Raw genomic sequence first — 25,514 nt, 5'->3', positions numbered from 1 at the left:
GTTTGTACATTGCTCCTTAAAAAGAAGCTGAAAAAGGGACCTCTAAAAGAAACAAACAAACGAATTAGAGGTGAATTTTAGTCCGTTTTTGTATTGTGAATGCGAATGTAACATGCATTTGACCCGAACGTATTCGTAAACGAGAGCAAAACCGAAAAACCAACCAGTGGGTATGACGTCATGCCAAGATGTTTAAACGGGTGGTTCTCATTTGAACCCGTTCGCATTTCTACCTTCTCGTTTTTACCTTCTCATTTCAACCCAGCGCAAAACAACTTTCGCGTTTCTCCCTTTCTCATTTAAACCGTTCTCAAAACAAACTTTCGGGTTTTGACCCTTCTCAAAACGACTTTTCTCATTTTAACCTTTCTCATTTCAAATTTTCTCAAAACATACTTTCTGGTTTTGACCATTGTCAGAAAGTCTTTTCTCATTTTAACCTCTCTCATTTCGAACCCAAATTAATCCAACATCATGATCTCGCAATTTTTTTGCGGTATTTATGGCAAATTCGGGTAATTATTGGCCTTCGAGCCCTTGCCTGTGGCACCGGCGACCAAAAACGCGCCAGCGGCGCATCACGTCTCCACCCGAAATGCAAAGCACAATGAACTGGAGTTTTTATTTGACTGGGTCGCGAGTGAGCTCTGTTAACTTCTTCTTCGATCACTCTATGGTACCATGAGCACGCTGCATACGCCAACAACATAAATCACGACTCTTTGAGATGTGTGTAAACAGAATCGGCTTCACAAAACTTTTCAAAATATTGGCATTACCACAGTCCGTACATCTGACAGAATATTAAAATATAAAATCAATGAAAGGGCATATGTATAAATCAGTGTGATGCTGCCCGCACGCGCGTCAAATTTCAATAAACTTCGTTTGGATTTTCGATTAACTGTTGCCACGGAGGCTTGCCAGCGTCGCTTTTTATATCCTGTTTACTGTTAGTAGAGAGTTTTTGTAGATCGTTCCCATGACTCCGATAACGATACCCGATACTCCGCCACCGCCTCCCTTGCCCATGCATAGTACCGTTATCGGGGCTATCGGGGGTATCGGAACGATATACTAAAACTCTCTAGTACCTTTTTTGGAATCCTCAGTCTTCTCATTGCACCCACCCTCCTTGAAATTGTAATGCGTGTTCAAGTTTCAAACTGCATCACTATGCATACTTTTTTTTTCAGCGGTGTAATACCTTGTTATTACAGAGTTGTAAAATAAAGTGATGTATGATGCAGCCCGTGTCTCAGAGCAAACATAGCTTGCTCAGGCTGGATAAATTTTTCCAAAAATGTTGACTTTCTTTGAAACATAAATTATCTTTCTCTTCGTTGTTTTTGCTATCTTGTCTCAGAGCACAAAAGGGTGCCTGTCTCGATGGCTTCGTTTGCCACTCGAACCCGCTATTTGCCGCCGCAGCGAGCATTGTTTCGTTTGGTTCCCTATCCCGATTCAGATGTGACGATACCGGATACAGTCTGGCAGACAAGCTGCCCGACCTCTTGGAGCTCGGGAAAACTTCTGCTGGTAAATTGCCGGTACACGCCTGAGAAGTGCACCCGAAAAGCTTGCACCCGCCAGCCTTTGACCACGCGAACACCCTTGCCGAAGATATGGGAAAACTTTTTTTCAGGGAAAATGAACATCCGAATTGACCATCACAAGCAATAACACACGACTAGCACAATGATCCATCCGCTCCAAACGACGACATCTTAACGACATACAGCGACAGAAGAGAAATGAAGTACCAAATCTGCGCTAGCACTTTTGAAACCACGTCACCATCTGACCACGTAGCTACGTCAACAGACTCGGGGTGGCACGCAGGCATAAGGAAAATTGTTTCATGTGCTATGCAAGAGATGGTGCCGCTTCGCTTCATCTTCAACCTTCATCCTTCAACTGTTTTTCCTTCTTTCTATACCTTACTACGGTGTTCAAATGACAACGGGTTCAAATGAGAAAGGGTCGAAACGCGTAAGGTTAAAACGCGAAGGGTGTTTTGGGAAGGGGTTCAGACGAGAAGGGTTCAAATGAGAAAGGGTTCAAATGAGACGGGTATAAATAAGAAAGGGTCGAAACGCGAAATGTTAAAACGAGAAGGGCGTTTTGCGAATGGGTTCAAACGAGAAGGGTTCAAATAAGAATGGGTTGTTTCGAGATACACCCGTTTCAACTGCCTTGCTCGTGTCGTTGTGAGGGAACGCGCGTAGCGTTTTTGACTGCTCGGGTAAGGCTTGTGGAAGGCGTGGAAAGTTGAGAAGGGAAGAAGGGGATTCAACGCTATTTGAAAGCGCTGTTGTGACTGCTTGGTGCATCAGCCGGAAATATAATTTAAATATTCGTTATGCTAGAGGCCAAATGAAGACTTTTCACGTATTTTCTTTCTCAAACGCAAAACCGCTTTAACTTCCCCTTCAAAAAATATATGAAGGCTCCAATCCACGCTGTCAACATGGTTGGACAGCGAAGCTGTTTTATCACCTGCAACGATTGCCCACTGCACCATAGACCCCTTTTAAGGGGAAACGCCACCATTTGGTGCTCTAGTCTCTGACGGGCCAGACAACTTCCGGTTTGTAAAAATATTGAACAAAGGCCACCTTAACACCGCTGCTTGAAATGTGAGTGAAAGGATTAACCACTAATTTTCGAGGTGAACGCCAAGAGAACGAGGGAGTGCGAGATCTGTTATAATGTTTCGAGTATTCTTGTAAACCAACTTGCCTCCTTTAAGATGTAATATTGTACAGCAAACTTTGTTGTCCGTGTAGCATTTATGTTTTCTAGCACAGGTGACATAAGCAGGCTGAGCAGGCTTGCGAAGACAGTGCGACCGGAAGTTGGTTGGGACGCTAGCGGCAGTTCACGTTTTTAAACAGCAAATGTATGTGTACCAAATGGTTGACGAAGAGAAGTAAATGCGCTGTACCAAAACGTTTTCATATATAAAAGACTTCGTACGCTGCCGTTTCCGCTGCAGCGTATGCAACCCAAATCTGTGCCGAGGAGCGCTTGCGGGGAGTGTTACGTGCTTCGCATTTTTAACGGCGCTAGTGACGTCACTCCACACTTCTTACTCTTTCGTTGCTGCGGTGCTTATGTAACCGCAGTATTTACCGAGAAACGCATGCAAGGAGCTCTACGTGCTTATCATCGTTCGCGCGCGCCTTAAAATCTATCGCGTGGTTTTGACCCTTGTTTTGTGGTTTTCTTATCGAAACAAGTGTCAAAAGCACATGATAAATGATAAGACGCGTGTGAATGGTGATAGGCGTGCGCGTGGGTGTTCTGCTGACGTGCGCGAAAAAATCTCACCTGTGAGTAATATACAGCTTCGCTGTAAATAAAAAAACTGCGCAACTTGTATTTCGTTGGTTTTAATTGTACTCGTGCTTAGTTGAATTTACTTGTACTTGTACCTCGTTGATTTTACTAATATTTAATAAATGTATAGTATTTTGCGCACACGATTGGTCGCTTCAGCTTCTATTCCTCACACTCTTTAGTCCCCCCTCCCCCCCCCCCCCCCCCCCCATTCTTCATAGGCTAAGTGAGCGCATTTTACGCTGCGCGCTAACTCGCTCACGACTCCCCTCCCTTCCCTTCCTAGAACCTACACTCACTACCGTACAGGGATGCCCCTCCCCTCTTGCCTCACTTCGGAGATCTTTCCAACGCACGCATAATAAGGGGATGTCCGCATGCTAGACCACTCATATGTGCAACTTTACACCAGTTCCCTCCCCTACGGCAGTCTATTTGTTGAAAAAGCTAACTTGTTCTACCAAAAAAAAAAAAAAAAAAAAAAAAAAAAAAAACCACCAACCTGATTTATTGCCGCTCCTGTGGTTTTTTTTTTTTTTATTTCAGTCAGTTTAGACGATACATTTTGTCTGCAGTACCAAGGCAAAAGACCAGAAGGTCTGGCGAGGCCTCGGTACCGCTACATAAATGAAATATTAAAAGGACAGTGAAACTCGTCGACAGCTGGGCACACTAAAACAAGAAGTGTTCTTAAATAAACTGTAATGCACAACAAAATATACATATGAATGATATTTATATAGTACACATTTTTGATACTATAAAACTATACAATAATACAAGGAAGCACACAGAAAAGCAGAGATAGCAAAGATTATAAAACCAGATATTTAAGATCAGTGTGTAACATTTGTGGGAAACCGAGTTTTTTTTCCCCAATGTTTTGTATGTGTTTAGTGTTACATTTGATGTAATACCTGTGTGAAGATAACCGATATCTTGTTTACAAGATGTCGATTAATTACCAGCTCCCCTGCACCCTCTCGCTGCTTACAATGAAGATAACTGTTTGTATTAAGGAAGTTTGGAACTTGATAGGAGAGTGTTTGTCTGCCCATGTCTGTCCTGATATTGGGAAGTATATACTTGCCATTTCGAGTGTTGTAATGTTGGTCGGGTCTAGTGCATGCAGGTGGATAGCTAGGTTGGTGTAGTGTATACTTCTCAAAGAGCGGAGCTGCATGTGCATCATAAGCAGAATTGCATTAGACGGTAAATATAGATGTGTGATATTTTTCTTTGTTGTCTGAACCCTGTTGTCAGAACCCAGACAAGAAAGCAGTAGTAAACCTTGGTATATATCAGCGCGTAATATAGTTGGTACTTCAGCCAATCCGGTAAAAGATGTTTTGCAGGTTAAATTAGGCCTACTGATTTTGAGATTTCGTTTCGTATTTTATTTACATGGTGTGTCCAATTGAGGCGTTCGTTAAAGCACACTTTAATAAACTTATGATTATTGATACGCTCAATTAGTGGTCTTTCGAACTGCAGTTAGATATGTGTATTGTGGGCGCGATTTATTGATAAAGATATTACATATTTTTGTCTTTTCTGTATTTAGAGATAAACCGTTAGCCACCAGCCAGGATGAAAGTCCAATTAAATATTTTTTTTTTATTGTGGTCTCTAGTTCGCTAAGATTGGCCCCAGAAAAACATGCATTTGTATCATCGGCATACAGTATTAAATCTTCAGTAAATGGTATATTATATATGCCATTTATATAGACGAAGAACAGTAAAGGACCCAGTATTGAGCCTTGTGGTACGCCATATCTGAGAAGAGTGTCAGAAATATTTTTACAACGCCGGACCGGGAGTTCGTTCAACAATAAAGATCGAGTTCATTCTCACTCAGGGACGTATTTCTTCAATATTTTATTTACAATAAAATTATATCTATAATATATCGTTGGAAAGATTGTTTTCTTGTTGCTGATCTGCTTCGTTGAACCTTCTTCAGCAGTTGCTGCGGTGACGGACTTCTAAGATTATTGAAACAATGTTTTTGTTATTGTTACTTTTTTTACAGTTATTTCCAGTAATGGCTGCCAGGCAACACAACATATTTATGTTTGTATCCTTGGACGACTAATCGTACAATTGACCCGGTCCACACAATTCGTAACGGCCGGAACGTTCCTTTAGTCTACTGCTGTTATTGTTAATTTTATTTTTATTTTGTTGTACTCAGTTGATTTTACTAATATTTATTAAAAGTATACTTTTTTACGTATACGAATAAACGCTTCAGCTTTTATTCCTCACACTCGACTTGGACATGTTCCCTGTCTACTTGTTCAAGCTAGCTCTTTTGTCCTATTCTGTTCTTTTCCCTTAAAATGATGTGGCGAATTTTTGAATTCCCACAATTCCTTTATGGCCCACTGTTTAGACCGCACTGTATGGACTCTCAAAAGAGACATATCTATTAAAAACTGGAGACAATAGAGAGTTTTAGAATAGAGGGCCCCAAAGCTTGGGGGCCCCAAAGAAATAGGGGCTCACCACTGCGTATGCGTAGAACCCAAACTCTGTTTGGGGCTTTGGGTTGGCGCTTGGGCCCCCAATCGCTTGGGGGCAGTGGCGTCGGCAAGCATGGCGGCGCCCTTTCCGCTCGCTTCGGAGCAAATTCGTCATGGTCGCTGCAGTATTAGCCCAACTGGCTTTCGCTTTGCTTTATCTCGCTCAAATCACAAAGAATGAGCAGTGGGTCACCCCATTTTAAAGATCGTCCCCGATTCTGGCCGTTTCTAAGCCTAAACATACGCGGTAACCGTTGACATGGCAACATATTGCTACTCTGTGGCCCCAAGGGGGGGGGGGGGATGTGGTGTATAAAACGGGAAAGGGGGTTCGTTCGTGGCGCGATACCTGCAGCTTGAAGACAAGTATTTCAAGGCTTCAAAGTCGCCCCAGCTCAGATCTAAATAGTGCAGCTGCGCGCAGAGTATGCGCGCTCGCATTTGTCTCAGTCTCGGCAGTTGAAGGCCTAAATCTTCGGCTGCAGATGGTCAAAGCGCACACGAACGCCCAAAAAATTCAAGAACGAGCCATACCTAAAACAGCGCGCAAGCACAGGAGGAAGGAAATAGAACACAGGAAAGAGCGCTGACTCCCAACTTATGTATTGTGAAAGAGAGAAAGAGGAAGCTTCAGACATGAAGCCCACGCGCACCAACAACGTAAAAAGAAGAAAGAATAAAAACATACATTACTAAGTTGCAGTAGAAAAGGAGAACGCTGACATTATAAGGTCACGACGAACAAAGATGAGAAAAAGAAGAAAGGAGAAAAAAATGAAAGCCGCTTACAACTCCCTGTAACGCCGAATTAGAGCGCAGCTCTTGAGGAGGAGGAGGGAAGGGCACTGGGGGGGGGGGGGTTAAACTAACCAGGGGGGGGGGTCACGTTACCTTGGGGGTCACGTGACCCCCAATGCCGATGATGTCATCACTGACGTCACTGATGACGTCATCAGTGACGATGACGATGCGGGTACCGATGACGTCATTAGTGACGTCACTGATGACTTCACCAGTGATGATGACGATGACGATGCGAATGTTGGTGACGTCATCAGTGACGTCGCTGATGACGTCATCAGTGATGATGACGATGACGATGCGGATGCCGGTGACGACATCAGTGACGTCACTGATGACGTCATCAGTGATGATGACGATGACAATGCGGATGTCGGTGACGTCATCAGTGATGATGACGATGACGATGTGGATGCCGGTGACGTCATCAGTGATGATGACGATGACGATGTGGATGCCGGTAACGTCATCAGTGATGATGACGATGACGATGTGGATGCCGGTGACGTCATCAGTGATGATGACGATGACGATGCGGATGCCGGTGACGTCATCAGTGATGATGACGATGACGATGTGGATGCCGGTGACGTCATCAGTGATGATGACGATGACGATGTGGATGCCGGTGACGTCATCAGTGATGATGACGATGACGATGCGGATGCCGGTGACGTCATCAGTGATGACGATGACGATGTGGATGCCGGTGACGTCATCAGTGATGATGACGATGACGATGTGGATGCCGGTGACGTCATCAGTGATGATGACGATGACGATGTGGATGCCGGTGACGTCATCAGTGACGATGACGTCATCAGGGGGTCACGCGACATCGGCGGGGGTCACGTGACCTCGAGGAGGGGGCCACGTGACTTCGGGGGGTCACGTGACCCCCCACGAGGTCACGTGACCTTGGTGGGGGGCTCGCGCGGTGCATTATGGGACATTTCCCATGATGCACCGCGCGGTTACGCCGACGGCGACGGCGACGGCGACGGCGACGGCGACGCCGACGCCGACGGCGACGCCGCTCAAGCCGGAAACGGGCCCCTAAGAGCTGCGCTCTAAAAGAGTACATCTGAAGCTTCCTCTTTCTCTTTCTTTCACAATACATAAGTTGGGAGTCAGCGCTCCTTCTTGTGTTTTGTTATCTTCCTCCTGAGTTTGTGCGCTGTTTTATGTATGTATTCTAAGTACCAGCTAGCTCAACTCTCTATGTTACTACGAGAACAAGCGCCAAATTAGAGCGCTACGGATTGGATGGTTTCGGCTACACCCGAAGCGGGATGGCCTAACGAGTCGAGGCCTATCCAAGGCCAGAAGAAAATGGCGGAAGAGAAGGCTCCCGCGCGCGTTCGCTTCTCGATCGACGATGACATTTATGTGCTACGCGAAGTCTACGCCCCTAACCCATTCCAGGATTCCATGAGATAGACTTCAACGGCCGAAAGGGTCTCCGAAGCAATCGGAAGAAATTTCTCTACGCGGGCCATCCGCGACCGGGTCGACCTGCTGCTGGCACAGTTTAATACGAAGCACACATTTCCCGGTAACTTTTCGTAACGTAACGAAAAAAACAAAATAAAAAAAAAAAAAACAAAAAAAAAACAGGTCTGTGTGAACCGTGGTGTGACGAGCCTTTAGCCACGGAGTAGCAATACGTTACCATGTCAACAGTTACGACGTATGTTTAGGCTTAGGAACGGCCAGAATCGGGTACGACCTTTAAAATGGGGCGAGCCCACCGCTCATTCTTTGTGACTTGAGCGAGATAAATCAAAGCAAAAGCCGCTTGCATTATTCATTGGCAATGAAATTGGCAAATACTGCAGCGATCATGACGAATTCGCTCCGAAGCGAGCGGAAAGGGCGCCGCCATGTTTGCCGATCACAACCCGGCCCCAAGCAATTGGGGGCCCCTCGCTATTTTTCGAATTTCACGTTGAGGGCGCGCGCCAACCCAAACCCCCAAACGGAGTTTGGGTTCTGCGCATGCGCAGTGCTGAGCCCCTATTCCTTTGGGGCCCCAAAGCTTTGGGACCCCCTACTATAAAACTCTCTATAACTGTCGTGCTGCTTCAGCTACAGGATGGGCTAAAAGCAAGCTACACCCACCAGCGTCGTGCCTGCGACCGGTGAATGGCACCGTCGAGTTCGCAGATAATTCCATTGGCGCACATGATAGCTTGGTATTTGACGGCGTGCACTCTCTTGTGACCAGAGAAGTAAATCTTTGATTCAGAGACGGTCGGCAGATATGGGTCTTGCTGTGCGTTCCAACTGGCGTTACCCTCCTCATTATTTGAACCGCCCAACACGCGGCCCTGACGTCACGCAGCTGCGATGGCGTTGTCGACACCACTGCGTATGCGCAGACGCTTCACTTCACGCGAATTCGGTTTCTGCACACGCGCAGTGCCCACACCTGGTGTGGGCAAACGCGGGCTTGTTTGTAAACAGCGTGTCGGTCTATAAGCACGCTGCGTGAGGTGTCGTTGCGTTGGGTACCCCGAAGTGTTGGGTTTCCCAAAGCGTTGGGCCCCCCTATTCTAAAACTCTCTAATATGTCGCTGCGTTGTGACTTCTCCTTTAAGAATCTATGTTATTTACACATAAAGTGTACTGTTCATCACTATGAATGCGAATGAAGATCACTGAATTGTTATCAGAACAGTAAATTCAATCAGTATTTAAAAAAAAAAGCCAAATAAGTGCGTTGTACGTTTACGAAAAATATACCAAACACCTTGAAATTACTCTGTGAAACCGTAACCGCTCTCGCAGTCTGTATCCGCGGCTTAGCGCTGCTAAATATAGTACTGAAATTGTAACAAACCTAAGGTAAGATTAATTATTTTTTGTTACAAAACAGTATTTTCTTTCATTTGCAGGATGGTAACGAATTTCAGCAACACATCATCTGTAGACGAACAAACGAGTAACTGCTTTTTTAAACTTATTTTTGGTAAGGGACACAACACTGAGAGAGAGGACAGCCCGCCTCAAGGTCGCATTTTATTTCTGTGTCTCCGTAACGTGCGTCGGGGGAGAACTCACTTTACAGCCCACTTACGCTACTCTTTCCCGAGTGATTGTTTCGTATGAAGACTTTTGTACAGCTTTTTTTTTTCTTCAGGCTTTTCCTATAAAGTTTGCTGACAGGGACGTACTTCTATTCAGACTTCCGTCATGAGCTGAGTCTTCTCGCTGAGGTTGCGCGTGACTCTTCCGCACACTTTCAGTAACTGAGCACTAGAGCAGTGGACACCACTCGCTTGTCTTGTCTTTAAAACTCCTGGACTCCGTGCCCACAAATATTCCACCGTACGGCCCGCCACAGAACAGTTATGGAGACCCTAAACGTAACCACGGCGAATCCTCTGATCTCTGTGCTGTCCCTTCGGGACCCCCGGACCAGGAACTGGGAAACCCTGGAGAATCCGACCTACATTCTTGTCATTTTGGCCACCTACCTCTACGTCTCCAAGTCTCTCGGCCCACGCTACATGAAGCACAGGGATCCCTACGAGCTCAAAGGAGCCATCATGATCTACAACCTTTTTCAAGTTCTGGCCAACATGTACTTTCTCTCACAGATCATCTACCACACGTTCTACGCGGCGGGTTACAGCCCCTTCTGTCAGGGCCTCACGTACAGCACAGACCCGCACGCCATCAGCCTTCTGAACGTGCTCTTCTGGTACCTCTGGGTACGCGTAGCCGACTTCCTGGATACCATATTCTTCGTGTTGAAGAAGAAGTTCACGCACATCACCGTCCTGCACGTCTTGCATCACACTCTTGTCGTGTTCGGCGGATGGATGTTCCTGCAGTTCGGCGGGGACGGGCAAGCCGTGCTTGGTGTCTGTCTCAACTCCTTTGTCCACATCATAATGTACATCTACTACTTCTTAGCCTGCCTAGGACCCTCAGTGCAAAAGTACCTCTGGTGGAAGAGGTACCTGACCAGGCTGCAGATTGGCCACTTCGTCATCATCATAGCTCACGCATCGATACCCATGTTTGTGGACTGCGGCTACCCACGGGTCCTCATCTACATCGCTATACCTCAGGTGATTCTCATCCTGGGACTCTTCGTGAACTTCTACGTGCAATCGTACATCAAAAGGCGAAATGTCGGCGCGGACAAGACAGCCAAGACGTGCTTCGTGCAAGGTGGGGAACATCCGACAACGATAAACGGCGTTGCCAAGGACGCTGACAAGAAGAAGTTGTAGACCCTCTCTGGGGTAGGGTGGTCAACTGTGGACATTTAGCGATAAAGAGACAGGGGACAATTTAGACAAACGGACTGCCGGTGCTAGCTGACGACAATCAGTTTAGTTAAAGCTATTGACTACTTAAAGGGTGGCTGGAGGACCGGGAAAACAAGTATTAGGGGTCATCAGGGTCTGCAGTGTTAAGCCAACGCCTTTTTTAAGCATCGAGGAAGCTGTGGGACCATTAATGCCGTTCAGTAAGATTGCCTGCCATCTTTTGTCCTTTGCACGACAAAGAGCAACAATAATTTAAAATTGCTCGCGCTTCCTGCATTGCTACGTGGCTAAAAATGACTGACTACTGCGTGTTGTTAGACTGCTGAGCTTGAGATCTAGGCATTTTGTTTTGGGACCGAAGAGTTCAGCATAATTATTAGAAGGTAGAGGTCAGGCCAGGCTTCAAGCCGAAGAGGTACTCCGCTTAAAAAACACCGGAACCAGGAAGGTCTCTCGTATATCTCTGTTCACTATATACCTACAGCAGTATACACGAGGTACAACCTATCTACAGCATGTACCTTTATGTATCATTATGCGGAATGGCATCATTTTGTGAACATTTGAAACTGCGCTAAAGGGAAGTTTGGTACCACGTGCCCGAGCACAACGGTGATTTGAACAAACTTAGTTTCGGAGCTCTTTGATTGCACCTCGTACAAGGACCGAGAGCACATAGCGACTCGCTTGCCATTTCAAATCATCCTTTTTTTCCCCACGTCGGGAGGAAGAGAATGACAGTGACGCAGCAGCTCCAATCTTTCGAGCACCACCCGTATCCTTGCGCGCGCTCACGCAGATCATAAAGTAATGTCGCAGACGTCCCATGTCGATAAACTAATCGAGATTACTCCCTTAGCAGAGGGAGGCTGGCTGTTGCTTTTGTTGTGCGTTCTCGTCTCGGCGACAACGCGGCGCCGGAAGGCGTTGCCGGGCAATAGCTGCTGAAACTTGCCTGTCATATGCTGATCCTTCGTATTCTAAAGATTGGTTCATACGCTTGCTTTTGGTTGCAACCGAGTCCGCTACAACCAATTTCTCAGCCGCTTTAGGGCTGCTTATGACCGGTTGCGCAGCAGCGTTCATAAGCCGCTGCTCCGCAAACGCAAGTTTGTGAACCAGCCTAAAGTCGCACACCTGCCGGGGAGGAAGATACTGAAACCTGTACAGAGGCCATTCACAGCACTATAACATGTGCACCGTCACGACGCTTCGTCTTTTTTTTTTTTTTTTTGCGTTTTCAATCGCCGGATAAATCAATCGCACAAAAAAACAAAAAAACAAACAAAAAAAAAAAACTCAGGATTTAGGGGTATGATTAACGAACACTGTGACGATTCACTTTTAGCGCTGCTTTCTATTGGCTCAATCGGATCGTAGCCCGGCTTTGTTTGGACTTGGAGCAAAACGGTGTATGCCTAGCGCAAGTTCGTCTGCTTCTTTTTGCAGGGGTTGTGGTGACGTCAGAACGGTAGTGGGTAGACCTCAATGCTAGATGCCTTGAGGATCCTTCAGATCAAAGTCGATCAGAGCTCGGCATCCTGACGTCACCACAACTTCTGCAAAAGAAGCAGACGAACTTTCGTTCCGCATAGACAGGAACCGAACGCCGAAGTTCGGCTTCTTCTGATTCAGTAATATCTTTCTTGTATACTCGCTGTCGTAGCTATGCTCCTTTGAAAGCTACGTGCTCGTTGGGTTAGTCGCACGTGTAGCCTTTGCCAAATGATCCCGCTCTCGCCCATAACAACGCGCAGAGAGCTTGGTCAGGTGAAGGAAGGAAGGCGGAATGGATTGGTCTGGCGAGCGTGCTGTCGGCGTAGAAGTTGCTCCAATTTTAGTGACAGTAACGGACAGACTTTTGTCAGCCTCCGCGTGTGTGGATATCGTAGAGAAAGCCAAATGTCGCTTCGCAGGCAAAGATGTACAATATCCCTTGAACTTTCCCCACTTTACTACTATGAGGGGTATGGAGTAATTGCCCCTGTCGGTTATTCTTGCTTCGCAGTTGTAGAGACATATAGTAGTCTCTTCTCTCGTGAGAGTTTTTGGATATCTGCTAGACTTTCTGCTCTCAAGAAAGATGGCCGTGTAATCTTTCTCGTGAAAGTAATCTGTTTTTGATGATTGTAATGATTGTAATCTGTTTTTCGCAAAGAAAACGTATGTAGATAGATTGAATACCCGTAATTGCGTTATACATAATTTCGTGGCTCCATCTCAATTGTGTGCATAAAAGATGATGTAATCTAGATGTGGGTTATATATTGTACCTTGTTAAATACATCTGCCATTATTACTATATCTTTCTTTCTTTATTTCTAAATACAATTATTCCTCATCGGGACTATTACAGGAGTGTGAATAAAAATCAACAACACTCCAAATGAGAGAAAAACGGCATAAACAATCAGTTTACACCTACTTAAATACATACAGTAAAATAGTAACTTTGGCTAGTTGGTAATTCAACATGATAAAACAGTGCACAGAAATCGGAGGAAGAGAAAGGACAGGCAGAGCGCAAGAGCACTGACTCCCAACTGATTTATTTTGAAACTCTCACGTGGGGTCCATTTCTATAAAAATGGACCCCGCGTCAGGGTTAATACGAAAGGGAAAAATTAAAATAGGAAATATAAACAGACATGATTGATTTGAGAAAAGAAGGAAAAGGAACAAGAAACTGCAAGGCTCGCCGGTGAAACAAGAAAGAGGAAAAAAAAAAAAAAAGAAGAAAAGAATAGCAATAACAGAAAATATAGAAAACGGAACTTTTTCACTCCCGGCCAGCCAAATTTACTTTCTCGTAGGCGCTGGCTAAGAAAGACACCTCCTCGGCACTGAACCACAGAGAAGGATGGCTCACGCATTGCTGTCCTATTTTTTGAGCCTGATAAGCCTCGAGTATCTCTCGGTTAGTTCAATCTTGATATCTCCCGAGGATAGTTGTGTCACTAAATGTCGGTGAGCACAGGCAGCTGAGACAGCGCGTCTGCAGCTGCTCTTCTACCCTGCCGTGAAGAGAATAAAAATGCCCCTTAAGCCGGTCGTTGAGGCACCTTTAAGTCTGGCCTTTGTAGCAACCAGCACACGTTAGGGGGATCTTGTAAACTACACCTTCCGTGCAGAGAACAAACTTTTCTTGTGTTTCTTCTGCCATGCGGTTCGTGAACGATTGCCAATTGCGGTGCCCGCCTTTGTGCAGATCTTAGCTAACCTTGGCGGGGGGGGGGGGGGGGGGGGGGGGGCAGGAAACACCACTGCAGTGGAACATCATAACTGTTGGCTAATTGTTTCAAATTGTGGGACAATAATACGAGACTACGACCTGGCGCTGTTTTTAAATATTTGTCCTGCTGCAGCTAACCCCTTTTACCTTCTTCAACAGGGATTCCATAACGTCTAATGGAACTGCCCGAGGAAAACCAGATTCCTCAATGCGTTTAAGCTGAGATCTACAACTGTGCTTAACGGCATGATAACAGGACTTTGCCAGGGCAGAGCCTAGAATGAATGTGGCCCTGCCCCTTTAGACAAGCTTGGGATGAAAGGAAGTGTAAGGCAGAATGCGTTTCTTTGACGGAGGAGAAGAGTACCAGCATAGGTGACTGACTTAGGACGATAACAATAGGCCTAAAAATTGCGGGGTCCCATCCTTGGGTTCCTCGAACGTAAGCTTTAGATCCGAATCGCACCGAATGAAGGTTTCAAATACTACATTTACAACATCACTCTTCACCCCTTTCTCTATGCTTCTTTTCTTTTTCTTTCACAATAAATCGGTTGGGGGTGAAGGTTTTTTCGCGCCATTTGTCCTTCTTCCTGCGTGTTCTGCGCGTTGTTTTATCATGGTGAAATACATACAGATGATGTCACATCTCTTAATTTTTAAGAAATACGCGTAATAATGGGGCTAACTTAGGGAATGCTATTGCGATCAAAAGAATGCATCGGCGAAATCTCGATAGCCGTCGATCTGCCTTATAAATGGTTCAGCAGATTGGCCGACACATCTGAAATGGTAACCCAAATTACACGTAAGCGATCTTTTTTTAAATTTTTTTAGCGAAGTTATTAAATTTTTAAATTTGGTCTGAGAGTATGAGAGTCTACTGAAAAGCCTTAAAACGTGACATCAAATGTAATATGGGAGCAGTGCAGATTCTTCCCGACGCATTACAAGAAGTTTAATTTAGGCTGTCAGATGAATGCTGGGGAAGAGCAAGCCAACAAAAAGGAATAAATGAACTAGTAAAATAATGTTTCTTTAGAGTGCCTGCTCGACTTGCAAGCTATACACAACCGCATGTGACGTAAGTGAACTGGAAAGCGCGCGAACATTTGAATTTTGGTTGAGGCATCAACTTCATTTGCCGTTTTCTCAAAAGCTGTTTTGAATGTAAAGATAGTAAATAGCGTGCCGGCAGGCTGGAAGGTAAAAATCAAAATGATTTAAATAGTGAGTTAAACCACGATTTAAATAATGCTTTAGAGCAGGTCGTTTTTTTTACTTCACAACCCTAATCCGAGCTTTCCCGCAAAAAACAAAACAAAAACATTCTGGATTTTTTTGCCGATTGAATATGATTTGTTGTTTTCTACGTAAATTTATCTTATATCTAAATGAAGGGATTGTCGCGCAAGAAAACTTTATATCAGGTTGTAGTTGAACACAAGTACAAAGCGGTGGTCTTCTGAGCAAATCAGAAAGTCGAGCTTTCTCTCTACCGCCCACTTCTTTCGTATGTTACGCAGCATCCTATTGTAAGCAAATAATGACACAAAAAAACTAACACCAGAAAAGTAATGCCTAGTATCAAGGAAATCAAATCTCAAAAGAAAAAGGAAAAAAAAAAAACTCTTCACTATACTAAAAATCGCAAGTTTTTTTTTTCTATTACAACGGGGTCTACTCAATAAAGGGTAGTTAATTAACCTGTACAGTACTTCTTTATTCTGCATTGTTTTCAGTGATTGGACGGCTTGTAAAATCGATCTGTCATGCTTAAAAAAATATGCAGTGATTGAAAAACATCTTTTTACGGCTAGAGTCATTTAACTGAAAATAATCTGATTTAAATATTATAAACCTAGTTTAAACCTAATAAATATGATTTAAATCAAATAAAACGAATTTATGGGATAAAAACAAATGAGAATCTTTTATTTTTTGTTTGGTGCATACCACGAAGAAAAAGAACTGGGTATTTTGAATATGTTTTGTTTAGCCATACATGATGTTTGAAACCTGAGACTGTGGTCTGAAAAATGGAAAACTCTTGAAGGAGGAAGAAAAAAAAAAAAACAGAAAACGTCTCAAACTTAGCTACAAACAAAAAAATTATATTCCCCTCTTTCGAACGTCGCCACGAGCACATCGGATGATCGCCGAACCGCAGACAATACACCACAACCACAATGCACCGAACCGCAAACAATATAACAGAACCAAAGGGAAGCTTGCCCTATCGTTTCCAACTTTACGCAGTACACCGGGACCAAAACAGAAACCAGAAACACAAGGTCGTCACCACCGCACCCGAAAGGATCCCCAACCGGACAACGCATCACAAGCACTGGGAAAATACAGAGACCTTCACCCCTCCATCCCAAAAACACTCATCTGAAACATAAATCACACACAGGCGCCATCACTGCCCCCCGTTTGATCCCAAACAGAACAATGGCAAAACAAGTCTGCGAAACAACCCCGCTCCCTCCTAACTTCATCCCGCACAAGGGTTTACAGTCGAAGGCAAGCTTTGGACTCACTTCCAAGTTGCATTAACGCTTGACTGACGCAATTTTTGCGACGTTTTTATGCGGACAGTTGCTCGCGCAACACGTCTCACTTCCTTACGCTCTTTGTGTACGATTTCCGTGTCTGACCAGATCGCTGTACATGCATGACATTCCTGGAGATGCCTCGCTAGTTCAGAGTTTGCGGTTCGGTGCGTTGTGGTTCTGGTGTATTGTTTGCAGTTCGGTGATTATCCGTAGTGCTGGGGGCGACGTTCGGAGGAGGGACATATAAAACGTAGATACATTAATGTTTATAGCTGAGTTTGAGACGTTGTGTGTCCCTTTTTATTCCCCTTGCAAGAGTTTTTTTAGTTTTTCAAACCACTGTCTCAGGTCTCAATCATCATGTATAACTTACACCGGCTTGTCTGCGTATTAACCGTTTTTTCATTAGTTTAGCTAGCTCGCAAAACCACCTGGGTTTTTTCTTTAAAGAGGAAACTTGGTTATTCTCGGGGCTAATGTGACCCGAATGACGTTTCCCTCTCTCCAAGCAACGACTGGACGTGCGTTTCCGCAAAGTGGGCTATTGTCTTCCATGCGACGCGTGTCCGTGATTTCTTTATTGTTCGTGGCGCTACGCCTTTTAAAGCACGCGCCCTCGGCGTGCTTTTGTTTTTCGCCGCGTCAACTTTTGTAAGTGCTGCGGCCTTTTCCGTTACACCGTTGGTCATGTTCCAGGTTGTTTTTTTCCTCTTCCTTTTCTAAACTTTGCTTTGCATTTTTGTGTGTTACATGCTGGGAGGAGATTCCTTAAAGTGAAATTTAAGCGAAAAGAACACAGCACGTATCAAAAGACACTTGGCGGTACACCGAGGGCGAACAATTCAACTCAAAACGGTGTTGCCAAAATTTCTCGTCCCTTTGTGTCAAGGAAACAAAAGCCCATCTAAGATGCATCGTCGGCACCTATATTCTGCGTTCATTATGTCTCTAGTAACAACCGGCAGGCCTATTGTTAAGACGGGCGAAACATTCCTCCATCGTATACCTCAAAATCACGCTGACTTTTGCTCTTTCATATGTAATCGTACGCTCTCAGCAGGGAACAACAACTAGCTGTTAGACACAGCGAGGACGCGAAAGTGGTGCCTTCGTCGCGGCAAGTCAATTCGGGTCACTATAGCTGGCGTGCGCTGCTGTACTCGGAAGTAGCCTTGATTCCAGCTGGGCGGTTACGCGTGCGTGGGGGTGTCACTCATTTGGCGCCGAAAGCCCTGCGCGCATCTCTTCTCTCGTTCCATCATGCACGCCATCCCGCTATCCACCCTCGCACCCTTATGAAAATGTGTAATTTGTCATTGTTGTTACAAAAAAAGGGGAAAAAAAAAGAACACTTTGTGGCGGAGTTGGCAACGGTGTTGCCAATTCAGCTGTTTTCCCAGCGTTTTTATGAGTTTTATAGAGGGAGATATTGTCGTTTTGTGGTTGACTGGATTTTTTAGCGGATTTGGAGTCATCTGAGCCTGTGTTCTGGCGATCTAAAATCTTCTCCAGCTTAAATTTATCAATCGTGTATAGCTTTATTTCTGTGCTAAGTTAGTGTTATGGCTTCGTTATTTTTGCTTTGTCCCAACAAACGTGTTGTCAGTAAGGATAATGCTTGCGACACATCGCTGTTAAAACGGTCAGCGAGTTTTCAGGGTTCCTTTAGCGAGTTTGTATTTTTGAGTAGGCAACACTGGTTGGCAATGCATGTTGCTGCCACCCGGTAGAGCGGGGTGTGAAACGAAACCTAAGCCAAAAACCAAAAAAAAAAACACGTTATTTTGATTGAACCGCGGAACAAGACCCTAGCCGAAATCAAGCATTTAATAAATAATTTTAGTGAACCGTTGTCGTGTTTTGCGTACTGCACTACTGGAGCCTTTGAGGCTTTTAAGCGCCCACCCCGCGGTCACGGTATCACTCGGGCGCGCACTTAAGAGCATGCTTTAAAGGCTCCAGTAGTGCGATACGCGGAACACGATAACGGTTCGCTAAAAGCCCCTATTATGGAGTTTTAGCGAGTCGTTTTTGGAGCGCATGGTTCCGAAATCATGAACGGTGCAGCTGGTCTCTCCTGTCAAACCGTACGTGAAATTTAACATATTTCAGCGAATCGTAAAACTGGCGCAATCGTGTAAACGGTGATGATGATTTCCTTTAACCGGCAGCGCCATCGTCTAGTAAACACGTGAGATATTTTGCAGAAGGGCTGCACCCAAGAAGAGGGTGCCGCGTTGCTTTGTCCCTGCATTGTGGCCTATACGACCGGTGTTGTAGTAACGCGTGGTCACAACAGCGACTTTGTCGCAACTCGCGGCTCCAGGAAAGACATTTTGTTCGCCTACAACTTTTCTATAGTAGGAGCCGCCACCGTCATTCTTGAAGGAGCATGAGCCAGCCAGCCAACCAAACCCTCCGCCACCTTAAGTGCAGCAGTGCTGTTTCAAGAGCCATTTTGACTGTGCGCTAGCGCTATACGCTCCGTGCGGGAACTATAGGGGGTGCTTTGAAAAACGCGCGTAGCGCCGCTAGCGGAGGAGCTGGCGTTCGACAGTGAGGCGCGCGCAGCAGCTTCACTGTCGAACGCCACAGCTTCGCGTGCGAAGCTGTGGCGGCGGAAGCGCGCAAGGACGGAACTTTTGCTTTTTGAGCCGATACGTTGAGGGTGACGTTGCATGAGTGCTGGGGCAGATTTAAGAAGGGCATTTAGCTGTTCTTCGCTTCTTATATACTGAGTTTGAGTCGTTATTAGGGGTAATTTCTTTAGTTGCGGTCGAAAAAGGGGTTTGAGCAATTTTCTGAAAAGCAAGACGGCTGCCACCACAATTGCTCTGTGGGAAATTAGTTTCGCTCATCGCTGTAAACGTATACAGGACTGCTGGGACGATGATATCTGGAGGCGAGCGAGATGTTCACTAAGTTTGTGCACTAAGTGGGCCAAGTTTTATTAAGACAACAGGTGTGAAAGTTATGGTTCGAACGAATAAAGGAATAAAGCTGTGAGGAATATCCAATACTGGACCCAAAATGTTGTGTTACAACCGGGCTTTGCGAAGTGCAGATTTGGACACACAGGTTCTTGGATATGACCGTAACTTGACACAACAGTTATAATACCGAAAATAGGTGGCATAGGGAAACCAGGTGGAAATTTGTTTTGGGCGGCATAACTGAATGAGAAACGGTTTTGACCGTGAAGGACTACCAAGAAAATACCACTCGTCGTGGGAGATGGAGACTTTACAGGTAGGAAGGGACTAGTGCACTGTACTTCCAATTGAAACAACCATACGAAAGGTGGTTTCAAAGCCGAGAAAACCAAGTTGCCGGCCAACTCACGGTTTGGCCGTCAAAAGCTTTTGCGGTCAGCTGTAATCTGGTTGTGCGGGGTGCTGATTTTTGGCACACAGGTACTTTTACAACCGTAACTTGACAAAACACTTATTATACCTAAAAGAGGTGGCATAGTTTAACTAGGTGGAAATATTTTTGGGCGGCGCAACTAAATGAAAACCGGTTTTGACCGTCAAAGGCTGTCAAGAGAATACCACTCATCATGGCCGGGAGGTGCACACTTTACAGCTATAGGAAGGGACCAGTGGACGGGTACTTAAAGTTCGAACAACTTTGCGATAGGTGGCTCTAAAGCCGAGAAAAAAAAGATTGTTGTCTACAAGACTCGGTGTGTCAGCGTTTCCACATCCAAAAGGAGGCTGATCAAAAAAGAAAGCACACCACTTAAACTTCCACACTCAAACATCGATTGTCCAGTGTTTCCAAGTTTCATTGTAGTTTTCCTTAGATTCATATTTGTCACTTTTTGTACCGTCCGAATCTTTCTTCATGAAGTACTGACTGCGTACCATAATGGTCCGGAAATATCATCGACACGCACGATGGGGACGAAACTTCTTTGGAGGGCATTCCTCCAACGAAATGGGCACATACCCGCGAGTGTGGGATGGCATTTCAGTTCGTCTCATCGGCGCTAACACATGTAGGCGTTACTGGTACGAAAACAAACGCAGAGCGCAAAGCGGCAGTGTAAATATGTCAGCCGTGCCGACACAGTGGGAGACATGATCGGTAGACCAAATTTCTTGCGTCGTACGGTACGGGTTCATCGTTGTCGCCGTCCCGCAAAACATCGGCGAGGTGAAAAACTGTGAAACTTCGTCCCCACGAGATACGACGCATAACTATTGGAGCACTTAACGACGCAGCAGTTCATGCTATCAACCCAGCGCAACCACACCGCTCCGACTTCAATGCGTACCAATGTACGCGGCGTGGTTTCGTTTCGCTGGGGCTCTCACTGCCTACCTTCGGCAACGGCCGCGCGGCGGCGCGCCGGTCGCGTCGCACGGAGTGTATACGTCAGCAGTCTGTAGACCCTATCTGAAGACTGACACAGCCCTTGTAAGAACCGAGGCCATTCCATTGCCACTCCATACCGGGCAAAATGCATATAATTCCATTCCCAGCCATTCCTCTTAGTGCTGCCGCCATTCCATTCCCATTTCATTCCCAATCCGTTCCGACGTCGCGGAAGTGCGGAGTGGTTACCACTTTGCGACCAAACAAAATTAAACTGTAAAAAAAAAAAAAAAGCTGGTCGAGCACAGTTTTTATTTTTTGTGTTCTTCATTTTGCGGGTTGTGCGGCTGAAGTTTTGACATTATTTGCCGGGCATACACCCCTCCTCCCCCTGGCGAAACGTGCCCGTACTTGTTAGCACTTAGCAGCACGAGGAGCAGACGACATGGGAGGCTGGTGCGCTCGTTGTGCTGGCCTCGTAAATAATGTCCCGAATGCACAAGGGCAGGGCACCAGGTGTTGTTGTGTAGTCAAATGCCACAGATAAATACGTGTCTCCTGAAACGTTTTATTTGGTTCCTTGGACGTGATTCAAGAAAAATTGCCAGAAGCATGAATAGCCAGCTGCGCGGAAGACAGCGTTGATTATTGTTTCTCTCTTGTCGCATAATTCCGTAGTGCAGCTACGTTTCCTTGTCCCACTAATAGGGAGCTTTCGTAGATGAGACGCAAGAGCATGCAAAAGGTTTGCGCTGCTTGGGGTAGCCGTCACTTTGAGGGCGGGCTGAGTTCGCGCCCTCAGGGCCTGCAATCTGCTCTTGACGCTCTACGATAAGTCCCTAATGTACGGGGCTACGATGGTTCCCCGTGGGTGTCGACAAAAGAAACCTGAATATGTAGTTACCACTTAGAGCGCTGCTCTTAAGTGCCCGTTTCTGTGTTTCGCGGCATCGACCTAACCGCGCTAAATTTAGCGGGAAAATCGACGTCACGTGACTAAATTTAGAGGGCGATTCCCCGCTAAATTTAGCGGGGAATCGCCCTCTAAATTTAGTCATCTGACGTCAATTTTCCCGCTAAATCTGGTGGGGAAACTTAATTTGTTCATAAATGACGTGACACCAAGTCATATGATGTCATTTTCCCCTCTAAATTTAGCTGGGAAACTGAATCGGAGGAGGAGGGGATGGAGGAGGAGGTGGAAGAGAGGATGAGGGGAGGGTGGTGAGGAGGAGGGGCATACCCTCCGCTCCTCCTCCTCCTCCTCAAGAGCTGCGCTCTAATTTCGCATTAGAGATTTGTAAACGCCTTTCATTTTTTTTAAACAAGCATTTAGAAACCAAGCTCACTTTGTTTACCCGCCGATTTTGTTCCTCCAGGGTTACAACAGAAAGCGAGTGAGTGGCGAAAGACTAGGTAAAATGAGGCACGTAATCGTGGCCCCTGTTGCGTACTGACCTGAAGGCATAATTTTTAAGGTATAATTACTTTCCAAGGAACTCTAAAACAATTAGGCACTAGAACATTCCTGGGTCGACCAATTAGAGCGTGTTGGCAATGTTAGATTCTTAAAAGAAAACTACATAAAGAAGACCAGGACAGGACACCTCATAACGATAAATACCTGGAAATGTATGGCTGAAATTCAAAATTAATTACAAATCTTGCACAAACAAAGGAGTAATATTAAATGTGTTTTTTTGGTGGAGGGGTTCTAGTTATTTAAAGCATAGCTTGCCTAAACAGCAAACAAAACAAAACATAACACAAGAAAGGTTTGAAGAACACCTAAGACCTTCTTATGAATTGCGAATGCGAAATCATGAATGTCGTTCTTGCGCGCGTCCTCGTGAAGTTACCGCGCCTCGCTGACATGGGCGCATGATTCCGTGCCACCGCTCTGTCGGCGGCACGGACCAACACCTCCTAGATAGATTTCAAGCCTGCACGTCACGTGACATGACATCACGTCCCGAAGGCCTGCACGGGCGCTGATTGTACGCGAGTACCGCGTCACCGTTCGAGTGGGACTCGTTTCCTATCATAGTCCAACGAGAACGCTGACGCGGCACTCGCATCCAGTCAGCGCCCATGCAGGCCTCCGGGACGTGACGTCATGTCACGTGACGCGCAGGCTTGAAAGTTGTCTAGAAGGTGTTGCGCGGAATCGGCTGTAGGGATCGGCTGGTGCGTTTGGGCGGCCATACGGCCTCCCCGAGCGCGCCAGCCGATTCCTCATGGCCGGCGCGCGGGCACGCAGCGCCGTAGGGTGGTGCTGATTGAAACTGACACGCGACGGCCTCCCTCGGCTTCATTTAATTGCCGTTGTGCGTGGCTTTTTGGGCGGCTTCAAAGCTGGGATGCCTCATGTATTTATGTTCCGTTTGGTGCGGCTGATGACGTTAGCTCGTTCCATGGGATCAGTTAATGCTTTCGCATTAAAAACATATTTGTAGTCAGCCGCAACTGTGTTCAAAATTATCATTCTGGGGTAACATAAAAGTGTTCCTCCCCCCAAACATCAGCGCTCATTAGCTTAGAAGCAAGTGCGTCGTACCGTCTCCCTCGTGCGACTAATTCATAAATTCTATTACAGCGATTGCTATGCAAACATCAGTGTTGGACAAAGGGTGTAAGAATACACCTTTTTTTAGAGTGTAAGGTTCTTATACCGTAGGGTTCTTCACACAATCTCAGGAGTCACCTGTGGCGGCAGCGTAGCCAGGAAGGGGGGGGGGGGGGGGCAGGAGGGAGCGTATGAAGCTCCACACCCCACCCTGAAATTAAGTAAACCTTATATGCATACGCATGGCGCCAAAATCCTACCCCCTTCCGCTGTTTCTGTTATGGAGATCCCACCACCCTTCCCAATTCCGCCCCGACTTCTAAAAAAAAGAAAAACAAAAAAAAACCTTGTTACGTTGGTTTTTAGGGCTCCATCAAGGAGCTAGGGTTAGACGATTCTTTTGGAGTAAATAATCAAAATGCTACTTGGAGGACTTTTTCACGCACGGTTCATAGGTAAAAGCCCATTTCGCGCAGCTTTTATACAAGCAGCTATTTACCGTCTCTTTGAATTAATTCCTTATAGTTTCTACCCTTGTTTTGCGAAGCATATCAAAGTCATTAACATACCGTAAGACGGTCCTAATCCTCATGTGAAGTTCATTTTGTTGTGTTTTCTGTACAATGTTTGGAACATATCGCAAAAGTAAGCCACCCCAAATTCGTTGCACACACCATATTTTTGGAGATACTGTCGACCTTGATGTGACACCAATGTCGCCGTATTACAAACACCAAGTAATTTCAGGGAGTCGCTAAGGTTCATCCCAGCAGCGTTCTGGTATGCTATGGCACATCTCTTATCGACTGAACAAAACGTCAGCGATAGTCTTGTCCGCGGTATAGAATAATGCAGATCCTGGTTGTCGATCGAAGAAGCCGGTAACATCAAATTAATTTACCTGAACATAAGCCATGGCATGTCCTGACTTCTGTATCTTTCAAGGATCAATGCATTGTACCAGAGACAAGTACTTTGCCAAGAACACTGACGAATGGGCTTGCAACCGCCCCTTTTTGACAAAATGGTGTAAAACAGTATCCCCAACCTCGTATGTCTTCGCCGAGAAAAAAACAAAACAAAAAAATGAAAGCCGTTTACAACTCCGTGTAACGCCGTATTAGGGCGCAGCTCTTGAGGAGGAGGATATAACGGCACTGATGGGAGGGTATACCCCTCCTCCCTCCTCCTCACCTCGTCATCCTGCCGGCTACTCCTCCTCCCCTCCTCCTCCTTCACCCCCCCCCCCCCCGTGGCCCCCGTGAGTTCACGTGACCCCTGTTACGTCACGGGGGTCACGTGACCTCAGGGAGATCACGTGACTTCGGGGGGGGGGGGGAGGGTTCACGTGATTTCATGGGGTGTCACGTGACCTCACGGTTACGCCGACGGCGAAGCCGCTCAAGGCGGAAACGGGCGCCAAAGAGCTGCTTTCAAAACATCCAGGTGGAATACCTTCGTTTTTGTAAATTTGTGCTCAGGTTATTTAGAAGGATCTTCTACCCCAGAACGGCTTGATTAGTTCCTTTTCTGAATTTTTCCTGGCTATGAACGAAGTTCTTAGCCGTTACAGCACTGGCTATCTTTCTCTCCTTATGTCCCCTAATCAAGGGCTGCAAGACCACCTTCTTTATCCGGGACACAGGGATTGAGAGCTTTGCTTCGTAGCTCATGCACCGTAGAACCAAAATACATACCTAAGCGTGATTGGCTCGTTTGGCTCGCGAGGCAGTCAATTTTCTCATTGATGATTTGTGATGCTTTATCACTATGAACTCGGAACTCAACGTTTCGAACCAATGCGACCTTGTTGACGGTCTTGAGCAGTAAGGGCATCAACTTACAAAACTAGAGCCCACTATACATTGGAAGCTTTAGTTTTGGA

At 45.9% G+C, this 25,514-nt stretch overlaps 1 protein-coding gene across 1 annotated transcript; it reads left to right on the top strand.

Annotated features, from left to right (window-relative positions):
* The first annotated feature begins 10,023 nt into the window (after positions 1 to 10,023).
* On the top strand, positions 10,024 to 10,914 carry LOC115316327 (elongation of very long chain fatty acids protein 4-like). Its single transcript, XM_040215629.3, has one exon. The coding sequence runs from the start codon at positions 10,024 to 10,026 to the stop codon at positions 10,912 to 10,914; it is 891 nt and encodes a 296-aa protein (XP_040071563.1).
* The last annotated feature ends 14,600 nt before the right edge of the window (positions 10,915 to 25,514 follow it).

This window comes from Ixodes scapularis, unplaced genomic scaffold, assembly GCF_016920785.2.
Source record: "Ixodes scapularis isolate PalLabHiFi unplaced genomic scaffold, ASM1692078v2 PGA_scaffold5__190_contigs__length_132052651, whole genome shotgun sequence".
Taxonomy (NCBI): Eukaryota; Metazoa; Arthropoda; class Arachnida; order Ixodida; family Ixodidae; genus Ixodes; species Ixodes scapularis.
The sequence above is the reverse complement of the archived record's forward strand: the minus strand, read 5'-3'. Positions and strand labels throughout refer to the sequence as shown.

Coding starts and splice junctions, on each gene's coding strand:
- LOC115316327 (XM_040215629.3), top strand. CDS start 10,024: ATGGAGACCCTAAACGTAACCACGGCGAATCCTCTGATCTCTGTGCTG.